Source organism: Diceros bicornis, chromosome 19, assembly GCF_020826845.1.
Source record: "Diceros bicornis minor isolate mBicDic1 chromosome 19, mDicBic1.mat.cur, whole genome shotgun sequence".
Lineage (NCBI taxonomy): Eukaryota > Metazoa > Chordata > Mammalia > Perissodactyla > Rhinocerotidae > Diceros > Diceros bicornis.
The window spans coordinates 28,545,007-28,564,643 of record NC_080758.1 but is presented as its reverse complement, the minus strand read 5'-3'; the positions used below and the strand labels follow the sequence as shown (position 1 = coordinate 28,564,643).

The 19,637-nt window shown below is 51.6% G+C and overlaps 1 protein-coding gene across 2 annotated transcripts; it reads right to left on the bottom strand.

Annotated features, from left to right (window-relative positions):
- Positions 1-941: 941 nt before the first annotated feature.
- NRSN2 (neurensin 2) lies at positions 942-7,408 on the bottom strand. 2 transcript variants are annotated; one of them, XM_058562141.1, is made up of 3 exons: positions 7,369-7,408; positions 4,254-4,448; positions 942-2,626 (listed from the first exon to the last, which is right to left on the bottom strand). In XM_058562141.1, exons 2-3 carry the CDS (start codon positions 4,440-4,442, stop codon positions 2,201-2,203), a joined length of 615 nt encoding a protein of 204 aa, XP_058418124.1. In that variant the 5' UTR covers positions 4,443-4,448; positions 7,369-7,408; the 3' UTR covers positions 942-2,200. The 2 variants fall into 2 exon arrangements, with proteins under 2 accessions (XP_058418124.1, XP_058418126.1); XM_058562143.1 differs by lacking the exon at positions 7,369-7,408 and adding an exon at positions 4,578-4,905.
- Between the last annotated feature and the right edge of the window lie 12,229 nt (positions 7,409-19,637).

The following is a 19,637-nucleotide window of genomic DNA, read 5'->3' as shown; positions in this document are numbered from 1 at the left end:
TGTGAGGTGGGAGCCATGAGAGGGTTCTGAGCAGAGAAGAGACAAGAGCTAACTTACATCATAACAGGATCTGTCTGGCTGCTCTGTAAGGATCAGAGTTGATGGGGGAAGCAGGAAGCCGGGAGACTGGGGAGAAGCTAGTGCAATAATCCAGATGAGAGGTGCTGGTGGCTCAGGCCTGCAGCTAGCGTGAGGATGCGGGACGTGGTTGGGTACAGGATGTGTGTCCAAAGTTGAGTTGACAGGACTCACTGATGCACTGGATTCAGGCTGCGAGGAAAGAGGGGGCTCAAGGATGACTCCAAGCTTTTGGCTGGAGCTGCTGCTCACTAAGGTGTGGGCAGCACAGTGGGGGCAGGTCTGGAGGGTGAGGGGTGATAAGGAGAAGAGTTTGGGACAGTTGAGCAGAGATTCAACACGCAGGTGAGTGCAGCTGGAAACACCAGCGTGGAGTCTGGGAGTAGAATCATGGTCCCCCCCTCACAGGCTATTGTGAGGGTTAAATGAATTCATGTCTATTCCCTGAGAACAGGGCCCGGACCTTGGTAAGTGCCAATAAGGGTTAGCCAGGAAAAGACCCCACCTTTGGCTCCAGCTCCCTCCGCAAACACCCCCCAGCCCTCCCGCACCCCCCCCCCCCCGCCGTCTCTCCCAGGAATAGGGGCAGTAGGTTGTCAAGATGACTGAGAAATTTCCTTCCCACCAGGCTAGCATTTAAATCCACCCCTGGGAAGCCTTAGGCAGGTGGCTTTACTTCTCTGACCATTAGTTATCTCATCTGTAATATGATGATAGCAGTCCCCTTTCTCAAAGGGTTCTTGTGAGGCGCAGAGGAGAAAGAATGGGTTTAAGCGCCCAGCACACAGTAGGAACTTGTAACAGTCTCCTACTCCCATGCCCCCAGTGGTCAGGGAGAAAAGAAGCAAAGTCCGTGTCCATCCCAGTGTTTATTGAAAGGGAAGGTGGGATGGAAGGGGTGAGGATGGGGAGGGGGGATGCCGCACAAGGGCAACAGGGCCTGCCTGGTCAGGGCGGACTGAGGACCCTCCCAGGAGGCCCCTCCAGGCTGGTGGTGAGACTGTGGGGAGGGCAAGGGCGCGGCCCATGGGCGCCTCTCTCCAGCTGTCTTGGAGCTCCCCCTGGTGGTGGAGAACGGAGACGATGCACCTGGCTGGGGAGCCTGCAGGATGGAGGGCTTGGTACCTCCAGGAGGGCACATCTGTTACAGGTAAGATCAGGACCTACGGGTGATGGTTTCTAGGTGGGTGGAATTTGAGGGGCAAATACATCCAGTTCTCCTGCCCCCTGGCTCTTAGAGACCATTTAAATGCATGTCCAAAGTATCTTCCGAGCCACATGGGACCATGAGGCCTGCAGCTAGTCTCTCTGGGCTGAATCTGACCCCCACCCTGGGGGGTCCCCTGGAAACCAGGCAGGTGCAGAGCCCTGCTCCAGCTGTAGAGCAAGAGCTGGCCCAGGAGGAGTCTGAAGATATAGGTCTGAGTTCCTGCAGACCGCCAGCCTCCCTCAGCCTCCTGCTCTGTAAACTGGGGCTAGTAACAGCCCTTAATGGGTGGACTGAGGGGCTCTGATGCCAAAATGCATGTAGCAAACGTACTGTAGGGATAAATGTGTTCACACATCCTGGAGGGGAAGTCCAAGGGAGCATCTTTGACCCATCCCAAGGCATCCTGGTACAGCCGACAGAGGGAGGGTCAGTGGATGAGAATGACCTCGCTTCCCCTCCTCCTGTCTTGGCCCATGAGGGGAATGCTTACATCCTGGGGAGAATAGGAGAGTCAAGGAACTCTAGGCTCTGGTCCAGGCCTCGTAGCACATAGGCAGGAACCGATGGTCTGAAAGGGTGAGGGGCTTTCCCAAGGTCACAGAGGAGAGGGGGGATCGGTTGAGGGAGATGCTTTCTGCTCCTAAAGAGCCTTGGGAAGGAGGGGCAGGTGGGCAGTTTTAGGAGGACTTGGGGAAGGTTGACATCTTGGATGAGATGGGGCCCTACCCCTGGGACGGGGCATGAAGATGTGAGCTCGACTTTCTGACCTGGTGTGGGGCCTTCTGGGAACTTAAAGGGAAGGGGCTCTACTGAAAGGGAGAAGTTAGGGAGACAAGGGGAGGGCGGGGTGTGATGGGGAGGAGGAAGGGTCCAGACTCCAGGTCTGGCGCCTCCTCTGGCCATGTGGGCAGCTCAAGAGTCCCGCTTGGGCTGGATGGTCTGCACAGAGGATTGCCCAAAGGGGCCGGCGGGCGGCGAGAACCAAGACTGGCCACTGGCATCACGGAAGATGGGGGACAGCTGCTGCTCGGGCTCGTCCCCGAAGACCTCCACATGGCTGTCAGCTTCGGTGTCCAAGGGTTCTGCCTTGGTGTCCTGGCTCAGCCAGCCCGTCATGGCCCAGAACAGGCAGATAGCCAGCAGGACTCCAGCCGCCACGCAGAGCGCCGTACCAGCCAGGCGGCAGGTGCCCAGGGCCTGGTTGTAGTCGGCTGCCCGCTGATCCAACACCAGGAACTCACCCTCTCCGATGCCTTCCAGCTTGGGGGGCACTGCATAGCCAGTGGTTAGGGCCGCCACACCCAGCAGCAGAAGCAGGGTCCCGGAGGACAGGCTGATCTGGGGAGAGGCAGATGGATTGGGAGGCAGTCAGGGACAGCCAGGGGCCCCAGGCCAAGGGGTCACCTTGGATCCCAACTGGACTTAAAGGTAACCCTTTGGTCCAACCCTAAGAGATGAGAATCACAGAACACATCTGCTAGGATCTGACTGACAAGGGGCACAAACTGTCATGTTCTATTTGGAATCTTGAGGCCTCTCAATTAATTTCCTTCCCAGCTCCCACCTAGTCATGGGTTTCTCCTGCCAACCTTGAGTCCCCGTCCATCATTATTTGGGTCCCATCCTATCCCCCATCCCATCTACCCTCTATCTCTCTGGTGGGTTAACCCCTACACCTCCCTCAGATCTCATCTCAAACCTCACCTCCTCAGGGAAGCCTTCCAAGATGCCCCTGGACTGGGTCAGGCTCCCTGCTCTGCACTCATGCAAATGCTGTGCCCATTTATTCTGCAGTGCACTCACCTTGGTGCACACCTGGACATGTTCTTTGGTTACTGTGTAAGTGATGTCTGCCTGCCCCACAGGACTGAGGGCCCGGAGAGCCATGAGAGCAGAGACTGGGTCTGTTTTGGCTCACTAGGTGTCTTCCGTGCCTTGCATGGTGCTGATACAGAGCAGTAGCTGAGTGAATGTTTGCAGAATGACTAAATGAACCACAGCTACGAGCTCCTCAAGGACAGGGTCCATGTCTTCTTACATTCTGTGTCCCCAAGAGCCTAGCACACTGCCTGGCAATAAGAAGATGCTCGAAATTTTAAAATACATACTCACTTTCTCCTGGAAGTCTTCCCTAATCACCCCAGGCACTGAGAGCATTTCCTCTCCTGACATCCTCTGCACACCTGGCCTGAGGCTGTGCATTCCCTCTGCATAGGTGGCACCTCGCCTCAGAGGGGAGACCCTCTGTCTCAGTCTCCTTACAGTGTTTAGCAAAGAGCCATGCCCATCGTGGAGACTCGGCTCACTGCCGCCTCCACACCTTCCCACATGTGGCGCCCTCACTGGCCACTCTCCCTGTTGTTTCTCTCACGTTTTCCACTGCCCTGGCAGCAGTACCCCAATAGATCACTGTGAAGCCACAGTCAGATTTAAGTGGGATGAGCCCCTCGTCCTGCCAGTCAGTGTATACCATCCCCTTGGCCATAGTAATTACTTCAGGGCTGGGCAAGTGACCCAATCAGAGCCAACACCATGCTTGCCAGGACTTCCTCTTTCTGGAGGAAATTCTGATTCTCCTTGGATGGTGTGGGGTGAAAGACAGAGGGTGGTAGCATGGTAGCAGCCATTTGGGGAACGTCTGGGGAGAGCCTGAAGCTAACAGGGGCTGCAAGGGTGGAGGCACCATGGGGAGCCTGCAGACTAAGTGAAATTTTGAGTCCTCAGTGTGGTGGTTTGAACTGCTGGATCAAACTTTGCCTGAAGGCACCAAATCTCTAGTGTCTTCTATAAAATGAGTAATATTTTCCCTTTCTAGTTTAAACCCACTTGAGTTGGGTTTTCTGTTGCTTGAATGTGCAAGTCTCACATGTAGCTGCTACAGCATTCCTTTGCTTTCTAATCACTGACCCCATCTCCTACCTGAAGCCACAGGAAATCACCAGAGTTGCTTCTCCTCCAGCCTTACCTTCCAGCACAGTGAGGGCCAGGGTCGGCGGGGGCACAGGATAGGAGGCCCCTCGGGGTCATCGCTGAGGGCAGTACCTGCACAGTCCTCATAGAAGAGGTGCAGATAGGAGCGGACCCCATACCACTTGCCATCTTCCACGTTGGGGCCACGGCTGCAGCCACAGGGACGGTCGCAGCTAGGCATCATGGGGCCCTATGGGGTAGGCAAGGTGCAGCGGACAGAGGGAGAGGTCAGTGGGAGTGGCCCATGATGACCCTCACAGGGTCTCTGTGCCCCTCCACTTCTCCTCCCGTTTTAGACACCCCACACTTATAGTACAACCTGGCCTTCTGGAATCCTGGCCTGTGTTTCCCTAAGTACACTGTGAAGGAGCCAGTGCACAGAAGAGCTTAGCCTAGAGCCTGGCAATTGCAGGTGTCAATAAATGTGCATGTTTCATCTGGAGGCCACCCAGTAGCTGGACTGTGCCTTCTGGAGCCTGACGGCCTGGACTGGAATCCCAGATCCATCACTTCCCGGCTGTGTGACCTTAGACAAGGGCTTTCACCTCTCTAAGCCTCGGTTTCCTCATCTGTAAAACAGGGCTAATAATTAAACGTGCTTCATACAGTTATTGTGTCCGGTGCCAAGAAATGATAGAAGTTGTGATGATGATTATTATTATGACTAATAATTTCTTCATTATTATTTTTATCCTGAACTTTGGAGCCCTGTGTCTGGAGTGAGAGATCTTCATCCCCATCTCTTCTCAAAATCTCCTCCCCCATCAGGCTACTCTTGGGGGTAATGGTCACGGCTGGGTCACGTGTCCCATCAGGCAGAGCTCCCTAAGCTGTAAGGCCCTGAAAGGTCCCTCCTTAGGCTGCCCTGTAGAAGGCAACAACCTTTAAGTCCTGAGAAATCGTGAATCCACAGGAGGTGAAGGTCAGGGACCCTGGGGATTAGGGGCTCTTAGGCTCAAGGGCTGTTAGATTTCTAGAGAAGCCTATCTAAGATCCCCTCTTTTCAAAAATGGAGACACTGAAGCCTTGGGAATGGAAGGTACTTGTGTCTCCACACACAGTAGGACTAAAACCAAAGCCCGGGGACAGGGGGCAGTGCTGGGGAAGTACTGGGCCCCTCCCCACCCGCCATGATGGCCCTCAGCCCCTCTGAACAGCTTCAAACAAAATAAAGCAATGTGCTTATTACACTGAAGGGTAAGACAAATTTCTAGCCCTCTCACATTTCCAGCCAGATATGGCCCTCAATTCCCCGTGTAGAGACTCACCAGTACACACATACACACCCACAGCACAGAGACACACACACCCCAACACAGACACACAAACACCACAAAGAGACATACACACACAGACACACATATACCCCACAGAGACACATAAAATAGACACACACAGCACAGAGAAAGACACACAGACACGTTACATACAGAGACGTGCCACAGAGAAAAACACGTGCGCACACACACACAGACACACACACACCAGAGACATACACAGACACACACACACCACAGAGACACACACCAACACAGACACACAAACACTGCAAAGAGACATACACAGACAGACACACATATACCCCAAAGAGACACATAAAATAGACACAGCACAGAGGAAGACACATAGACACACTACATACAGAGACACGCCACAGAGAAACACACACACACATAAACACACAGAGACACACACATAAACACACAGAGACACACACATCACAGAGACACACACATCACAGAGACACACACATACAGCCACACGCAGACACACACAGCCACAAAGTGTGTTGAGGGTGATTCCTGGAGCCCCTACAGGTCCACACAAGCGCAAAGGAATGCTGTCGTTAAAGCTTGCCTATAAATCTCAGGACTCCACAGCTCTCACCCACAACTCAGGAGAAAAAAAGGAAGAGACGAAGAAAATTTTCTTTGACAGAGAATTGGAAAAGGCAGACACCAAAAGCGAAAGACAGAGAAAGAGGGTGAGAGGTCTGGAGAGGGAGGGGATCTCCCCGGGAGGGGGCGGGGCTCCGCGGAGGGCGTGGCCAGTGCGGGAACCACCCCGGGCTGTGGGCCCGGGAGGCCGCGGTGGGAGAATGAATGGGGGCCAGAGGGGCAGTCAGGGTCTCAGTGCAGCGACCTGTAATTAAAGACCCTAGAGGAGGGAGCGCCGAGGGGGTCCAGGAACTGTCGGCCTGGGTTAGCTCCTCCCCTGCAACTCACGGCCCCTCTCCCCCAAATATACATAATCACTCAATCTTGCCGTCATTGCAGAAGGAAGGTGACCTTGACGCTGCCTTCCCCTCGGCCTGGCCCCTCCCCCTCTCATTTTAGGGTTGCAGGGAGGCGGTCTAGCTGTCGGGGGGCGGGAGCGAGAGCATGCTGAGGACCCGGGACGAGGGTTGCCATAGGAACCGCTGTGAAGATGTCCCTAGGCGGGAGAGGGGAGGAGCTCGGTGAGAAGGGAGCGGGAAGAGGAGGGGGCCACAGGGTCCGAGGGGGGAGACTGCGGCGGAGGAGCGAGCGGAAGGAGGCGTACAGGAAGGTGACAGGCGCGAGGGCCTGAAGATGGATGGAATCTCTCGCCTTTGCACGGCCTCACTCAGTTCTCCTTCCCAGACCCCCAGACCCGCCCACTCCAGCGTCCGGCGCTGCCCAGACTGGGAGAAGGGCGCCCTCCTGGGGGGTGAGGCCAGGGATCACAGGCCAATGCTCCCCGCCCCCCACCGCACCACTGTTTCTGACCGGACCACCCGTTCCCTGGTCCAAATAACTGCATCCTTTCCCCTAGAGGGAAACTGAGGCAGAGAGGGTGGGAATGGGTTTCTAGTAGAGAGGTGGGTGGGGGTCTTGTCCTTTGAAGCCCCCGCCGATCCTATCAACCCTGAGGTGTCTCCGGGAGATGGGGCTGGTGAGATCTCTGCCGCCTGCTGCTTCCCTGGGACCCCACCTCCCAAAGCCCGAGGCACGCTAGGGCTAGGGCGCCGCCGTCCTGCCCGAGGCAGGACACAGCTGGGGCTGGGGATGCGGGCGGGAGTGGGGGTTCCCCGGAGCCCCGGCGAGGGCGGGGTGGGGGTCGCGCCGCGCGCGGAGCAGGGCTGAGCTCACCTCTCTGCCTGCTGTCTCCGCCGAGCGGGAGCCAGAGCGCCAGCCCAGCAAAAGCGGGTTCGGTCGGCGCCTGCGCCGCAGCCGGGGGCGGGGGTGATATGGGGGCGAGAGGGGGGCGCCAGCCCGCTCCAAGGGCTGGCTCTGCAGATTGTGGACCCTTGCAAGATCGCGAGCCCCTGTCACCTGCCAGAGTTCCCTTCTCTCTCTGAGACCCCAAGTCCTTCCTGGAGACCCAACCCCGTCCACCCCACCCCCTCATGCGTCCTTCAAACTCTTCACCGGCTCTCCCATCACTCCCTGGATCTCCCACCGCTCTCACTGAAGCCCCTTGCCCTCACCAAGCCTTCATTTCCTCACTGTATCCTTAGTTCCCTCTCTAGCCTCCATCCCTCTCATGGAGCCCCCACCCATGTGTATAAACCCTCATCTCCTCACTGAGCGCCCCGCCCTTCACAAACTACTGTCTGTCTCTCTAAGCCCTCACACATGGTTGAGCCTCACCTCTGGGTCACTGGGTCCCTACCAGGAAGTCCCCTCGTGCTTGCACCAGGAGCCCCTCATCTCTTACTGAAGCCCTTGCCCTCTCACTGAGTCCCCTGTCCTCTTTCCATTTTCTTTTCCTCTTTGAGCCCCTACACCTTCCTGAGGATCAGCCCCCTTATCTTGAGAAGGGAGTTGGGGTGGGGAGGAGGTGTTGGGAGGGGACACCTTCCTTCCTTTCTGCTCTGGAAGGAGCCAATGAGACAGGCTCCCTTGTTCTCACTCCCAACCTACCCCTAGTTCTGCCCTGGGCAGTGTGTACCCTATGGCCCATCTTCCTGGAGAGCCAGCCCTTGCCAGGCAGCTGCATCTACTTCATTCCTTGTCATGTGCCCACAGCCTTGGTTTTGTCCCACTTTTGCTATGTGGTCTTGGGAAAGTCACCACACCTCTCCCAGCTTCATCAGGCACCATTGCATAAACATGCCTTCACGCCTTGAGCATCCATTCCATCTCTCTTCGTGCTAGGGCTGGGGACACAAAGAAGAATGAGCTCTGCAAGATGGGGCCACATCTTTTTCATTTTCTATTGTCTCCCTGAGCCTTGCATAGTGCCTGGCATTGAGTAGGCAGCTCAATAAATATTTACTGAACACAGACTAATAATAATAGAAAATATACGGTGCTCATTATGTGCAAAGGGCTTGTCTAAGTTCCTTATATGTACTGCCTACCCATTTAACCATGTGCATGTGTGTGGTGGGGGAGAAAAATGGGAGGAAGTCCTGGAGTTCAAAACTAAACTCAAGAGTGGTGACAGGAGATGAAGCCAGAGAGGTGGGCATTCATGAGACCCTGCAGGACCTCGTGAGCAAGGTGAGGAATGTGGACTTCCACCCAAGAGTAGTGAGGAGCCATGGAAGGGCTGTAAGGAGGGGAGGGGATCTGTGGTCTGGTTTGCACTCTGATGAGATCCCTCTGGCTGCTGATCCCCCAAGAGAACAGGGTGGAAAGCTCAAGACTGGCAGCAGAGACACCAGTGAGGATGCTCCAGGTTAGAGATGACGATGTCTTGGCCTACTGGGCTCACAGAGAACTGAATGGATTTGAGACATCTTAAGGGCAAAATAAACTACAGGAATAGCAAAAGATAGGAAACACCCTGTGGCAGTTTTAAAACATGGCTGCAAATTCTTTAGCACTTCTCCTATGGAGAGATGGGATCTACGTAGCCTTTCTTCGTATCCCGGGTGAGCTGATGACTTCATCCAACAGAGTATGGTGGAAGCGATGCTCTGACTTCCAAGGCTGGGACATAAAAGGACACGCACTTCGCTGGAACTCTAGCTCCTGGAGACCTGAGGCGCCATGCAAGAAGGCTGTCTGCCTCGAGGCCGCCATGCTGTGAGGAAGCCAAACCACGTGGAGAGCCCGCGGGAAGGCGCCACATGCCCGCTGAGCCTGGCCTCTGAGTCATCCCACTTCAGGCGTCAGACCAGTGAGTGAAGAAGCAAGCAGATGACTCCAGTTCAGAGCCGTTCAAATCAGCTTCAGCTCCAGTGATATCGGAGAGGGGATGGGTGAGGTTCTGGAGGTGACGGGAAGGGATGAGGTCAAATGTACGGGGGGATGGGCTGGCCTTGAGCCAGCACAGGAAGATCCAGTACCCTCTGAGAGCCGGGGACGGAGGGCAGGGTGGCCACTGAGGAGAGATACAGCGTGGTGGTTGTGAGTTGAACTCTGGAGTCGAACAGATTCAGGTTTGAATCTTGGTTCTGCCACTCGCTGCTTACATTATTTACCCGCTCTGAGCCTCGGTTTCCCTGACTGTAAAATAGGGATAATATTAGTAGTTGCCTCTCACAGGGGTTCTAAGAGTGCAATTAGATGTGCATAAAAGACAGTTAGCAAGGCACCTAGAACAGAGTAAGAGCTCCATAAATCGTTGTTGCTGTTACTACTATTATTGTTACATTAGTTTATAGGTGAGGAGGGTAGGAAGTTGAGTGACATGACACCTGATAAATTGAATGCTCTTGAGAAAAACAAGAGGCATTATCTAAGAAAAAGGAAAGTTCTAGTTCAACAGGAGGCTTAAAAAGGTGGTGAAGCAGATACAAAAGGTGACATATTGAATGATTCCATATATATATGAAATACCCAGAATTGAAAATCCATAGAGACAGAAAACATTAGTAGTTCCTAGGGGCTGGGGGAAGGGAGGAATGAAGAATGACTGCTTAATGGATTTCCTTTTGGGGTAATGAAAACATTCTAGAACCAGATAGTGGCGATGGTTGCACAACATTGTGAATGTACTAAATGTCACTAATGGTAAATTTTACGTTATGTGTATTTTACCACAATTTTTCAAAAAGGGCAGTGAAGACTTGGAACAATCAATAATAATGATGGATGTCACTTATTGGGCATTCACTATGTGCCAGGATCATTTATCTTCTCAATAGCCTTACGAGATAGGAGCTGTGAGAATTCCTATTTTGCAGATGATAAACTCTGGGTCTCAGGAGGGTGAGTCCCTTACCCAAGGTCATTCAGTCGCCATGTGGCAAAATCTGCTCTGATGGCTCTGAGGCCGTGATCTGTGGAGACAATGGTCTGCGTGGCTGTGGCTTTCTTTGGCAGTGTCGGGAGAAATAAGAGTGAAGAAGAAGGTTTCTGGGACCCCAGCTCCCGGGTTAGGGTTCCCCTGGACAGGTGGGGCAGAAGGAGAGGATAAATGGGGATGCAGCGAGCAGGGGAGAGAGCAGATCCCATGATGAACCTCAGGATGGAACCTGGCTCCGTGGGTAAGGACGCCAGGGCAGCCCAGGAGGGGAGCAGATGGATCTGGGGAAGATGCAAGAATTCCAGACTGAGGAGTCTGATGAAGTCCAAAAACAGGTGGATGGGAAGGAAGGGAGTCTGAGGTCAGAGTGTGGGACCCTGTAGCTAAAGATTTTACGTGTCGAAACTTGTAGGAGATGAGATGGTCTAAGCCAGTGCTGCCAATAGAAGTTTCTGCAAAGTTGGGAATGTTCTATATCTGTGTTGCCTATACAGAAGCTGCTGGCCACATTTGGCTGTTAAGCCTTTGAAATGTGGCTAATGCCAGTGAGGAACTGAATTCTAAATTTTATTTAATTTTAACTACTACTTTACATCTAAGTTTAAATAGCCACATGCAGCTAGCGGCCACCATATTGGACAGTCAAGGGTCAGTGGGACAAACCTTGCTGCCAGGGCCCCACTTTGGGCAGGATTGCTGCCATCTCAGACCCCTCAACCATCCCCACTCACCCAGCGCTTTTGCTCTGCCCCTAGTGGTCTCTTCTCTACATTGCAGCCACAATCTTCCCTTACTCCCCTGCTCAAAACCCTCTGACAACATCTCACCTTACTCAGGGTAAAAGGAAAAGACTGTGGTGGATTAAAGATGGCCACAGACTCTTTGTCACTCTGCCCTTCAAGAGGTGGAGTTTGTTTCTCCTCCCCTTGAATCTGAGCTGGCCGATGACTGCTTTAACCAGTAGAACGTGGTGAAAGTAATGTGGTGCTGGTTCTGGACCTAGCTTTCAAGAAGACCCACTTCCTCTTCCCCTCTGTTGGAACACTCACTGGTAGGATGTTTCCTCTTGGACCCCAGTCCCCATGCTGAAGAAGCCCAAGTCACATGGAGAGGCTACATGGACGTGCTCCACTTGACAGCCCCAGACAAACTTCCAGCCCGGGACCATATTAGATAGCGTCATGTGTGTCATCTTGGATGTTCCAGCCCACTTGGGCCCCTAGATGACATCACGTGAGCAAAATAACCATCCCACTGAACCCTGCAAACCCACCGAATCTTGAGAGATAATAAAACGGTGTGGTTTTAAGCTACTAAGTTGTGAGATGGTTAGGTATGCAGCAATAGACACCCCAAACCAGTCCTTATTGTGCCTGTCATTGCCCCCTCCCCCACAACCTTATTTATCTCCTTGATCTCATCTTCCTCCTTTCCCTTGCTCACTGTCTGTCCGCTGGGCTCATTGCTAGTCCTTGACTGAGCCAACTTCATCAGGCAAACTCCTACCTCAAGGCTTCAGAGCCTTTACTGCTCTTTCTCCAGATACCTGCATGGCTAGCCTGTTGCTTTATTCAGATCTCTGCTCATACGGTGCCTTATCAAAGAGGTTTTATTTAAATACTGTGGTAGAGACATAGACTGCTCACCAAATTTCCATGTGCTCCACGTAAATTTCCCAGTCCCCTTGAAATGAGACAAAGCCACGTGATCAGTTCCGGCCAATGAGCTACGAGCAGAGTCATGCAGGTCACTTCTGGGCCAAAGAATTTGTTCTGGTTGCTATGCTGCATAACAAACCAACCCCAAACGTAGTGACTCAAAACAACAACAATCATTGTTTTGCTCACAAATCTGCAATTTGGGCAGGCCTCAGCGGGAAGGCTTGAGTCTGCTCCACTTAGCATCAGCTGGGGTGGCTTGACCAGGGACTGGAAAGATCCACTCCCAAGGTGGCTTGCTCACATGGCTGGCAAGTTGGTAACGGCTGTGAGGGGGGAGCTCAGCTGGGGCTGAGGGCCAGGAGACTCAGTTCTTCTCTGTGTGGGACTCGCCACAGTTTCTCAAGCTTCCTCACAGCCTAGTGGCTGTCTCCCAAGAATAAGTATCCCAGGAAAGAGGTGATGAAATCTCCACGTTTCTTAAGGCCAGAGTCTAGAAACTGGCACACTGTCGCCTCTACTCTATTCTGTTGATCACAGAGGCCAGATTCAAGGGGAGGAGACACACTCCCCGGCTCTCAGTAGGAGAAACGTCAAATAATTTGGGGGCCATGTTTTAGAACTGCTAGAGCGTTTAAGAGCTGGTGCATGACCATCCAGTTATGTTTTCTCCTGACGTGACAGTTGTGGAGGCTACCCGTTGACACGGTAGAGTCAGAAGATGGAAGTTGACTGGACTGTTGAGTCCCTGAGTGGAGAACAGCTGCTCTGGAGAGTCACAATATCAGAATATGTTTAAGCAAGAAATAAGCCTTTGTTGTGTCAATCCATTGATATTTCAGAGTTAATTTGTTACTATGTCATAATCCAGCCTATCCTGACTGATAAAGAAACTGGTACCAGAAGAAGGGTACTTATGCAACCAAACCCAAAATACGTGGCAGTGCCTTAGTGGTTGAGGCTGCAGGAAGGAAAGTTGGCGATGCTTGTTATGCAGAAGCAACACGTTTGGTAAAACTTTCACTGCAGTAACTTGGGAAGCAGACTATATGGGTGCCTTTGGCTGTGTTTGTCCAAATATTCAAGAGAGAGATGAGTTCAGGAAAGAACTGGCTGGCTTGCACACAGAAATAAACGGAAATAGAGTTCAGAAATTTAGGTCCTTGCAGAAGTGGAAAAGCCTAATGCTTCCAGACCCCAAATAGAAAGAGATGAGCTTTAAAAAGGTGCTGAGCACAGCAAAATCTATGAATTCACCAAAATGTTTTAGGGCAAAGATTGGGTTAAGGGTGTGGCCTTCACACTCATTTTAAAAACTTCTCTGTTGATTAAAGTATCTTGGGCTAAAGTCAATTAAAGTAAGAGATTGGATTTTTAAAGGCTTTGGATGAAAAATACTCTGTATAACTTCTCAGATGGACAGAATGATTCAAGGCCAAGCTCATATTCGGGGTGTGGCTCTACCACCTGGTATTCCTGATGGCTGCCGTTAAATTAACATAGCTCTTTGAGGTAAGAAAGCAAAGAAAATAAAGCAGACCTAAGGACTGTGTGTGGAAACGTATTGTGGATATGGTTTTAGTACACAGAACTGACTAGAGTCAAATGGATAAGAACTCTGTTGTTTGTTTTTTTTTAATTTTTTTTTTTGTGAGGAAGATCAGCCCTGAGCTGACATCTGCCAATCCTCCTCTTTTTGCTGAGGAAGACTGGCCCTGAGCTAACATCCGTGCCCATCTTCCTCCACTTTATGTGGGACACCGCCACAGCATGGCCTGACAAGCCATGCGTCAGTGCGTGTCTGGGATCCGAACCTGGGCTGCCAGCAGCGGAGCGTGCACACTTAACCGCTGCGCCACGGGGTCGGCCCCAAGAACTCTGTTTTTTGAGAGAACTGTTCTGCCAAAGAAATCACAAGCCTGGGATGAAAAACCCATGACTGTTTGAAGTTCAAAATGATCTTAGGAACCTACAGCCATTAGCATGGCTACTATCAAAAAAACAAAAGTGAGGGGGCCGGCCCCATGGCATAGTGGTTAAAGTTCCCCATGCTCTGCTCCAGCAGTCTGGGTTCACAGGCCCGGATTCCAGGCAGGGACCTATATCATTTGCCAGCCATGCTGTGGCAACAACCCACATACAAAATAGAGGAAGACTGGCACAGATGTTAGCTCAGGGCTAATCTTCCTCAGCAAAAAAAAAAAAAAAAGCAAAAACTGAAAATAACAAGTGATGGTGAGGATGTGGAGAAACTAGAGGCCTTGTGCAACGTTGGTGAGAATGTAAAATGGTGTAGCTGCTGTGGAAAAGAGTATGACAATTCCTTGAAAAATTAAAAATAGAATTATCATATGATCCAGCAATTCCACTTCTGAGTATATGCTTAGAAGAACTGAAAGCAGGATATCTTGAGGAGGTGTTTGCACACCCATATTCATAGCAGTATTATTCACAATAGCCAAAAGGTGGAAGCAACCCAAGTGTCCGCTGACAGATGAATGGATAAACAAAATATGGTATATACATACAATGGAATATTATTCAGCCTTCAAAAGGAAAGAAATTCCGACACACACTACAACATGGATGAACCTGGAGGACATTATGTTAAGTGAAGTAAGCCAACCACAAGCAGACAAATACTGCATGATTCCTTGAGTATTCCTAGAGTATCAAATTCATAGAGACAGAGAGTAGAATGGTGGCTGCCAGGGGCTGGTGGGGGGTGGGGAATGAGGAGTTATTGGGTTAACGGGTGGAGAGTTTCAGTTTTGCAAGATGAAAAGAGTTCTGGAGATGGATGGGGGGGGTGGTTATAAAACAATGTGACTGCTTAATGCCACTGAGCCGTACACCTAAAAATGGTTAAGGTGGTAAATTTTATGTTATGTATATTTTACCACAATTAAAAAAAAAAAAAAAGGATCCTAGGATCCCCAACAGTTTTTAGGCAGGAAGTGGACTAAAAAAGCTGTGTACCTCCCAAGGATCATGAGGCAGCCCTCGGCCTTGTTGCCTTCCAGTCCATTCCTTGCTCTTTCCCTGCTCTGCAGACCTGACCCCTGGAGGCTGAGGGTCCCAGCCTCCCTTGTCAGCTGGCCTCCGGACAGGAGATTGTGGGAGAAGGGGAGAAGCCACGGTTGTTCTGCCTCTCCTCCTCGGGCTCCCCTAGCCTATACTGACACATACAACCACCTCATCTAAAAGAGGAGCCTTTCCTCACACTTTATCCCCTTCACCGCATGACTTGATTACATTTATCTGTGTATTGATTGTGTGTTTCCATCCACGAAAATGTAAGCTCTGTGAAGGCAGTGACTATGTCTGTCTTGCTCATTGATGAATTCCCAATCCTGGAGACAGTGCCTGGCACAGAGTAGGCACTCAGGAAAGATTTGTCGAAAGAGTGAATAAATTTAGCTGTTGAATCAAATGCACAAGAGAAGAGGGAAAGCCCTGAGGAGCTCCTGGCAGGTATTCATAATCTGCAATAAAAGCCAGAGAGGTCAGGTCGATTCTTTAAGTCACACAGCAAACCCTCCACTGACCTCAAACCCAGGCTTCTTTCCATTCTGGATTTATATCCACGTCTCAAAGACATCTTTGGCCTCAGATTTTTTTGGAGGAGAAAGAGCAGGACTTGACATTCATTTAGATAACAGGAAACCCTGAAAACAACTGAGGGTGAGAAATTGGGTTGCTAAGAAACCTCAGAGGATGGCGAGAGGTGTGGTATCCATTGCTAGGCAACCTGGAAGAAGCTAGACGGGCAGGTTTGGCTTTCTCCCTCCTTTTCATAGGCTCCTGGAGTGCCAGGCTGGATATGTTCTTAAAGACGTCTAGTCCAACCACCCAACTTACAGATGGGGAAACCGAGGCCTCAAAAGTCAGGGTAATGAGCCCAAACTCCCTCCGATGTCTCAACAAGAGCAAAGACAAATGGCATAGGTGGGGAGTGGCCCAGCATGACCGAGGCAGAGTTTCAGGGTAGAGCTGGTTGCTGAAGAAGAGTCTATAAAACAGTAAAGGTGGCTGACCCCGTGGTGCAGCAGTTAAGTGCGCACGCTCCGCTGCTGGCAGCCCGGGTTCAGATCCCGGGCACGCACCAATGCACCGCTTGTCAGGCCGTGCTGTGGCGGCGTCCCATATAAAGTGGAGGAAGATGGGCACAGATGTTAGCCCAGGGCCAGTCTTCCTCAGCAAAAAAGAAGAGGATTGGCATGGATGTTAGCTCAGGGCTGATCTTCCTCACACACACACACACAAAAAAAAAAAACAGTAAAGAAGGCAACTGCAAAAGGCGTTGAAAGCCAGGCCAAGAACCTCAGACTATCCTGAGGGTCACGGGGAGCCACCAAAAGGTTTTCAGCAGTGGTCAGACGTGTGTTTTCAAAAGACCCTTCGGGCTGCAGTGTAGAGCCTCAGGGTGACGTCCAAATGCCTTCAGGGCCCGTCGAGCTCTTGCCAGTCCATCTCCTCTCTCCCCACCACCCCTGCAGCCGCAGCCAACTTCTCTCCATGTCAGCCTCTCTTGCTAAGTCTTCCCACTTGCAGTTACTGGTGTCTGGAAAGCTTTTCCTTCACCGGAATCTGCCTCATCCTGCTGTTCTAGTTAGAACCGCTGTGTAACAAAGTGCCCCCAAACCTAGTAATGCGAACAACGGCCATTTCACCACGCTCACGGATCTGTGGGTCAGAAATTTGGGTAGGGCAGGATGGGATGGCTGGTCTCTGCTCCGCGATGGCTGAGCCTCAGCTGGAAGGCACTCTGACACCTAGGAGGGGCCTGAATGACTGGGGCTGCATCATCTGGAGGCCCCTTCACCCGTCTGGCGCCTAGGCAGGCGTCTGCATCACTGGGAGCACCTGCACGTGGTCTCTCCAGTGTTTCCGGCTTCTTCACCACATGACTGTCCTAGGGCTGGTGGACTTCTCACATGGTGGTCCAGTGTGACCTCGCCTCGGAAACCCACAGCATCATTCTGCTGCGTCCCATTGGGTACAGGTGGACCACAAAGGCCAGTCCAGATTCAAGGGGCAGGAAATGTACGGAAGGGATGTCAAAGAACTTGTAACCATGTTCTAAAACCACAACCGAATGAGGTCTCAGTCACAGCGTAAACATCACCTCCTCCAGGAGGTAACCTGACCACACCCTGCTCCATGTCTGGACTAAGTGCCGCCTCTGTGTTCCCCGAGCCCCACTGTCCATCTCCATCAATGCATTTCCACCCCTGTGTTTATGCATCTTTCTCCTCAGACCTGCGGGCTCAGTGAGGATGCACCACGTCCGTCCCTGTCACCTTTATACACCCAGCACCTAGCACAGAGCCTGGCAAAAGCAGACCCTTAATAAATGTTCATTGAATAGGTGAGTGAATGAGTAACTGAACAAGCCAAGGCATGGAGTCCAATGCAGAGGCCATTCCTTCCTCACGAACCTTACATAGTAATTGGAGAGACAGATACAAAATAAAAACTATATGTGATAAACACCAGATAGTTAAAAATGCTACTAAGAAAAATAAAGCAAAGTAAGGGGACAGCATAAAGGAGGGTGTGATACTTTATGTGAATGGTCAGGGAAGACCTTTTTGAGGTAGTGACATTGTAGCTGAGAACTGAAGGAAATGAGGGAATGAGCCATGTGAATATCTGGGAGAAGAGCATTTCAAGCAGAATAAACAGCATGTGCAAAGGGCCTGAGGTGGGTGTGTGCTTGGCAGTTTGGAGGAACAGCAAGGAAGCCAGTGTGCCTGGAGCATGGTGAGGGAAGGAAAAAGAGGTAGGTGAGTCCCATGGTGGGCCACAGGTCAGATCACATAGGGCTTTGCAGGCCACGCTGGAGACCTTGGCTTTTAGTCTGAATGAGATGGGGGCCATTGGAGAATTTTGAGCAGTGGCGGGACATGGTCTGATTTATAGTTTAACCAGAGCCCTCTGGCTGCTATGTGGACAACAAGACTGTGATTGACACAAAGGAGAAAGCAAGGAGTCCCTTAAGGAGGCTGGCACCGGATACCAAGCAAGAAATGATGGGGGCCAGGACCATGCAGGTGGCCATGGAAACAGTGAGCAGTGACAGGACACAGGACACATTCTGAAGGTAGTGCCAACAGGACATAAGGGATATGAAGCTATGAGAAAAAGAAGTCAACAATGATCAGAGGTTGTTGAGCTGTTAATAATATGAGGTGTGAAGATGCGGAGTCGGGGAGCAGGCTTGGCAGGATTGTGGAAACAAGAATTCATTTTTAGACATGCTAAGGTTGAGGTGCCGATTAGATATCCCAGTGGAGATGACGAGAAGGCAGCCAGACACGGGAGTCTGCCAACGTCAGGATGGAGATACAGACGTGAGAATCCGCAGCCACGACAGGCAGACTTCTAAGATGGACCCCAAGATTCCCACCCCTGGTGCACACGCCCAACACCAGTCCCTCCCCTCAGTGTGAGACCACTGAGGGTGATGGACGTCACTCTTGCGATCAGGTTACATTATATGGCAAAGGTGAAGGGATTTTGCAAATGTGATTAAGGTCCCAAATTAGCTTTAGTTAACCAAAAGGGAGATTTTCCTGGGTGGGCCCGACCTAATCAAGCGAGCCCTTTAAAAGATAGCCTTCCCCGAGCCAAGTGACTGGAAGCTGTGGAAAGATTCTCCTGCTGGCCTTGACAAAATTAGCTGCCACGCTGTGGGAGGCCTGTGAAGAAAGAAACTGTGGGCCACTCTTGGAATCAAGAATGGCACTCTGACAGCCAGGAAGAAAACAGGGACCTTAGACCTTTACCCACAGGGAAGTGAATTCTGCCCACTGCCACGTGGATGTGGAAGAGGACACTGAGCTCCAGAAAGGAACGCAGCTCACTGGCACCTTCACTGCAGTGTGAGATCCTGAGCAGAGAACCCGGTGAGGGCATGCATGGACTCCTGCCCCACCAAGACTGTGAAATAATAAATGCATGCTGTTTTAAGCCGCTAAGTTTCTGGCAATTTGTTATGCAGCACTAGGTAACCAATACATCAGCGTGTAAGTGTTTCTAAAGCCTTGGAACCCAGACGGCTCAAATAGCCCGGACCTGAAGGATGAGTCAATGATGGCATGAATGAGCCAGATTGGAGGACACACCCCGACCCCGACCCCCAAATGCTCCCTACTCCTTCCAGCCAGTAGGTGTCCCCATAGTCCACACAAGCAGGACTCTCCCACCTTTCACAGGTCAGAATCCATTTCCTTCTGAAATGGAAGGAACTAAAGTCAATAAACGGTCCCTCCTCTATTCGCACTCACCCTCCCTCACTTTACATATGGGGAAACTAAGGCCTGCAAAGGGGCAGAGCCTTGCCCAAGATCCCACAGCGTTCTAGCTGTTCTAGCACTATTTCTGGCCAGGCGTTTTAACCTCCTCCTCCTGGGGCCATTCGGAAGAGCAAATAGACTGATCATCTCCCTCTCTCCAGCTCTGACTCGGAGACGGACTGCCAATGGGACTCAGCAGAGGGCTCTGGAGTGACTTGTGGGCCGAGGCTGGAGATTCTAACTGAAGCTCCAAGGTTGCAG

Bases quoted from the DNA above. Each gene is read 5' to 3' on its own strand.
- NRSN2 (XM_058562141.1), bottom strand. From the start codon at position 4,442: ATGATGCCTAGCTGCGACCGTCCCTGTGGCTGCAGCCGTGGCCCCAAC. The intron at 2,627-4,253 runs GTAAGGCTGGAG...GCCTCTCCCCAG, and splicing joins GGCCCTCACTGTGCTGGAAG to ATCAGCCTGTCCTCCGGGAC.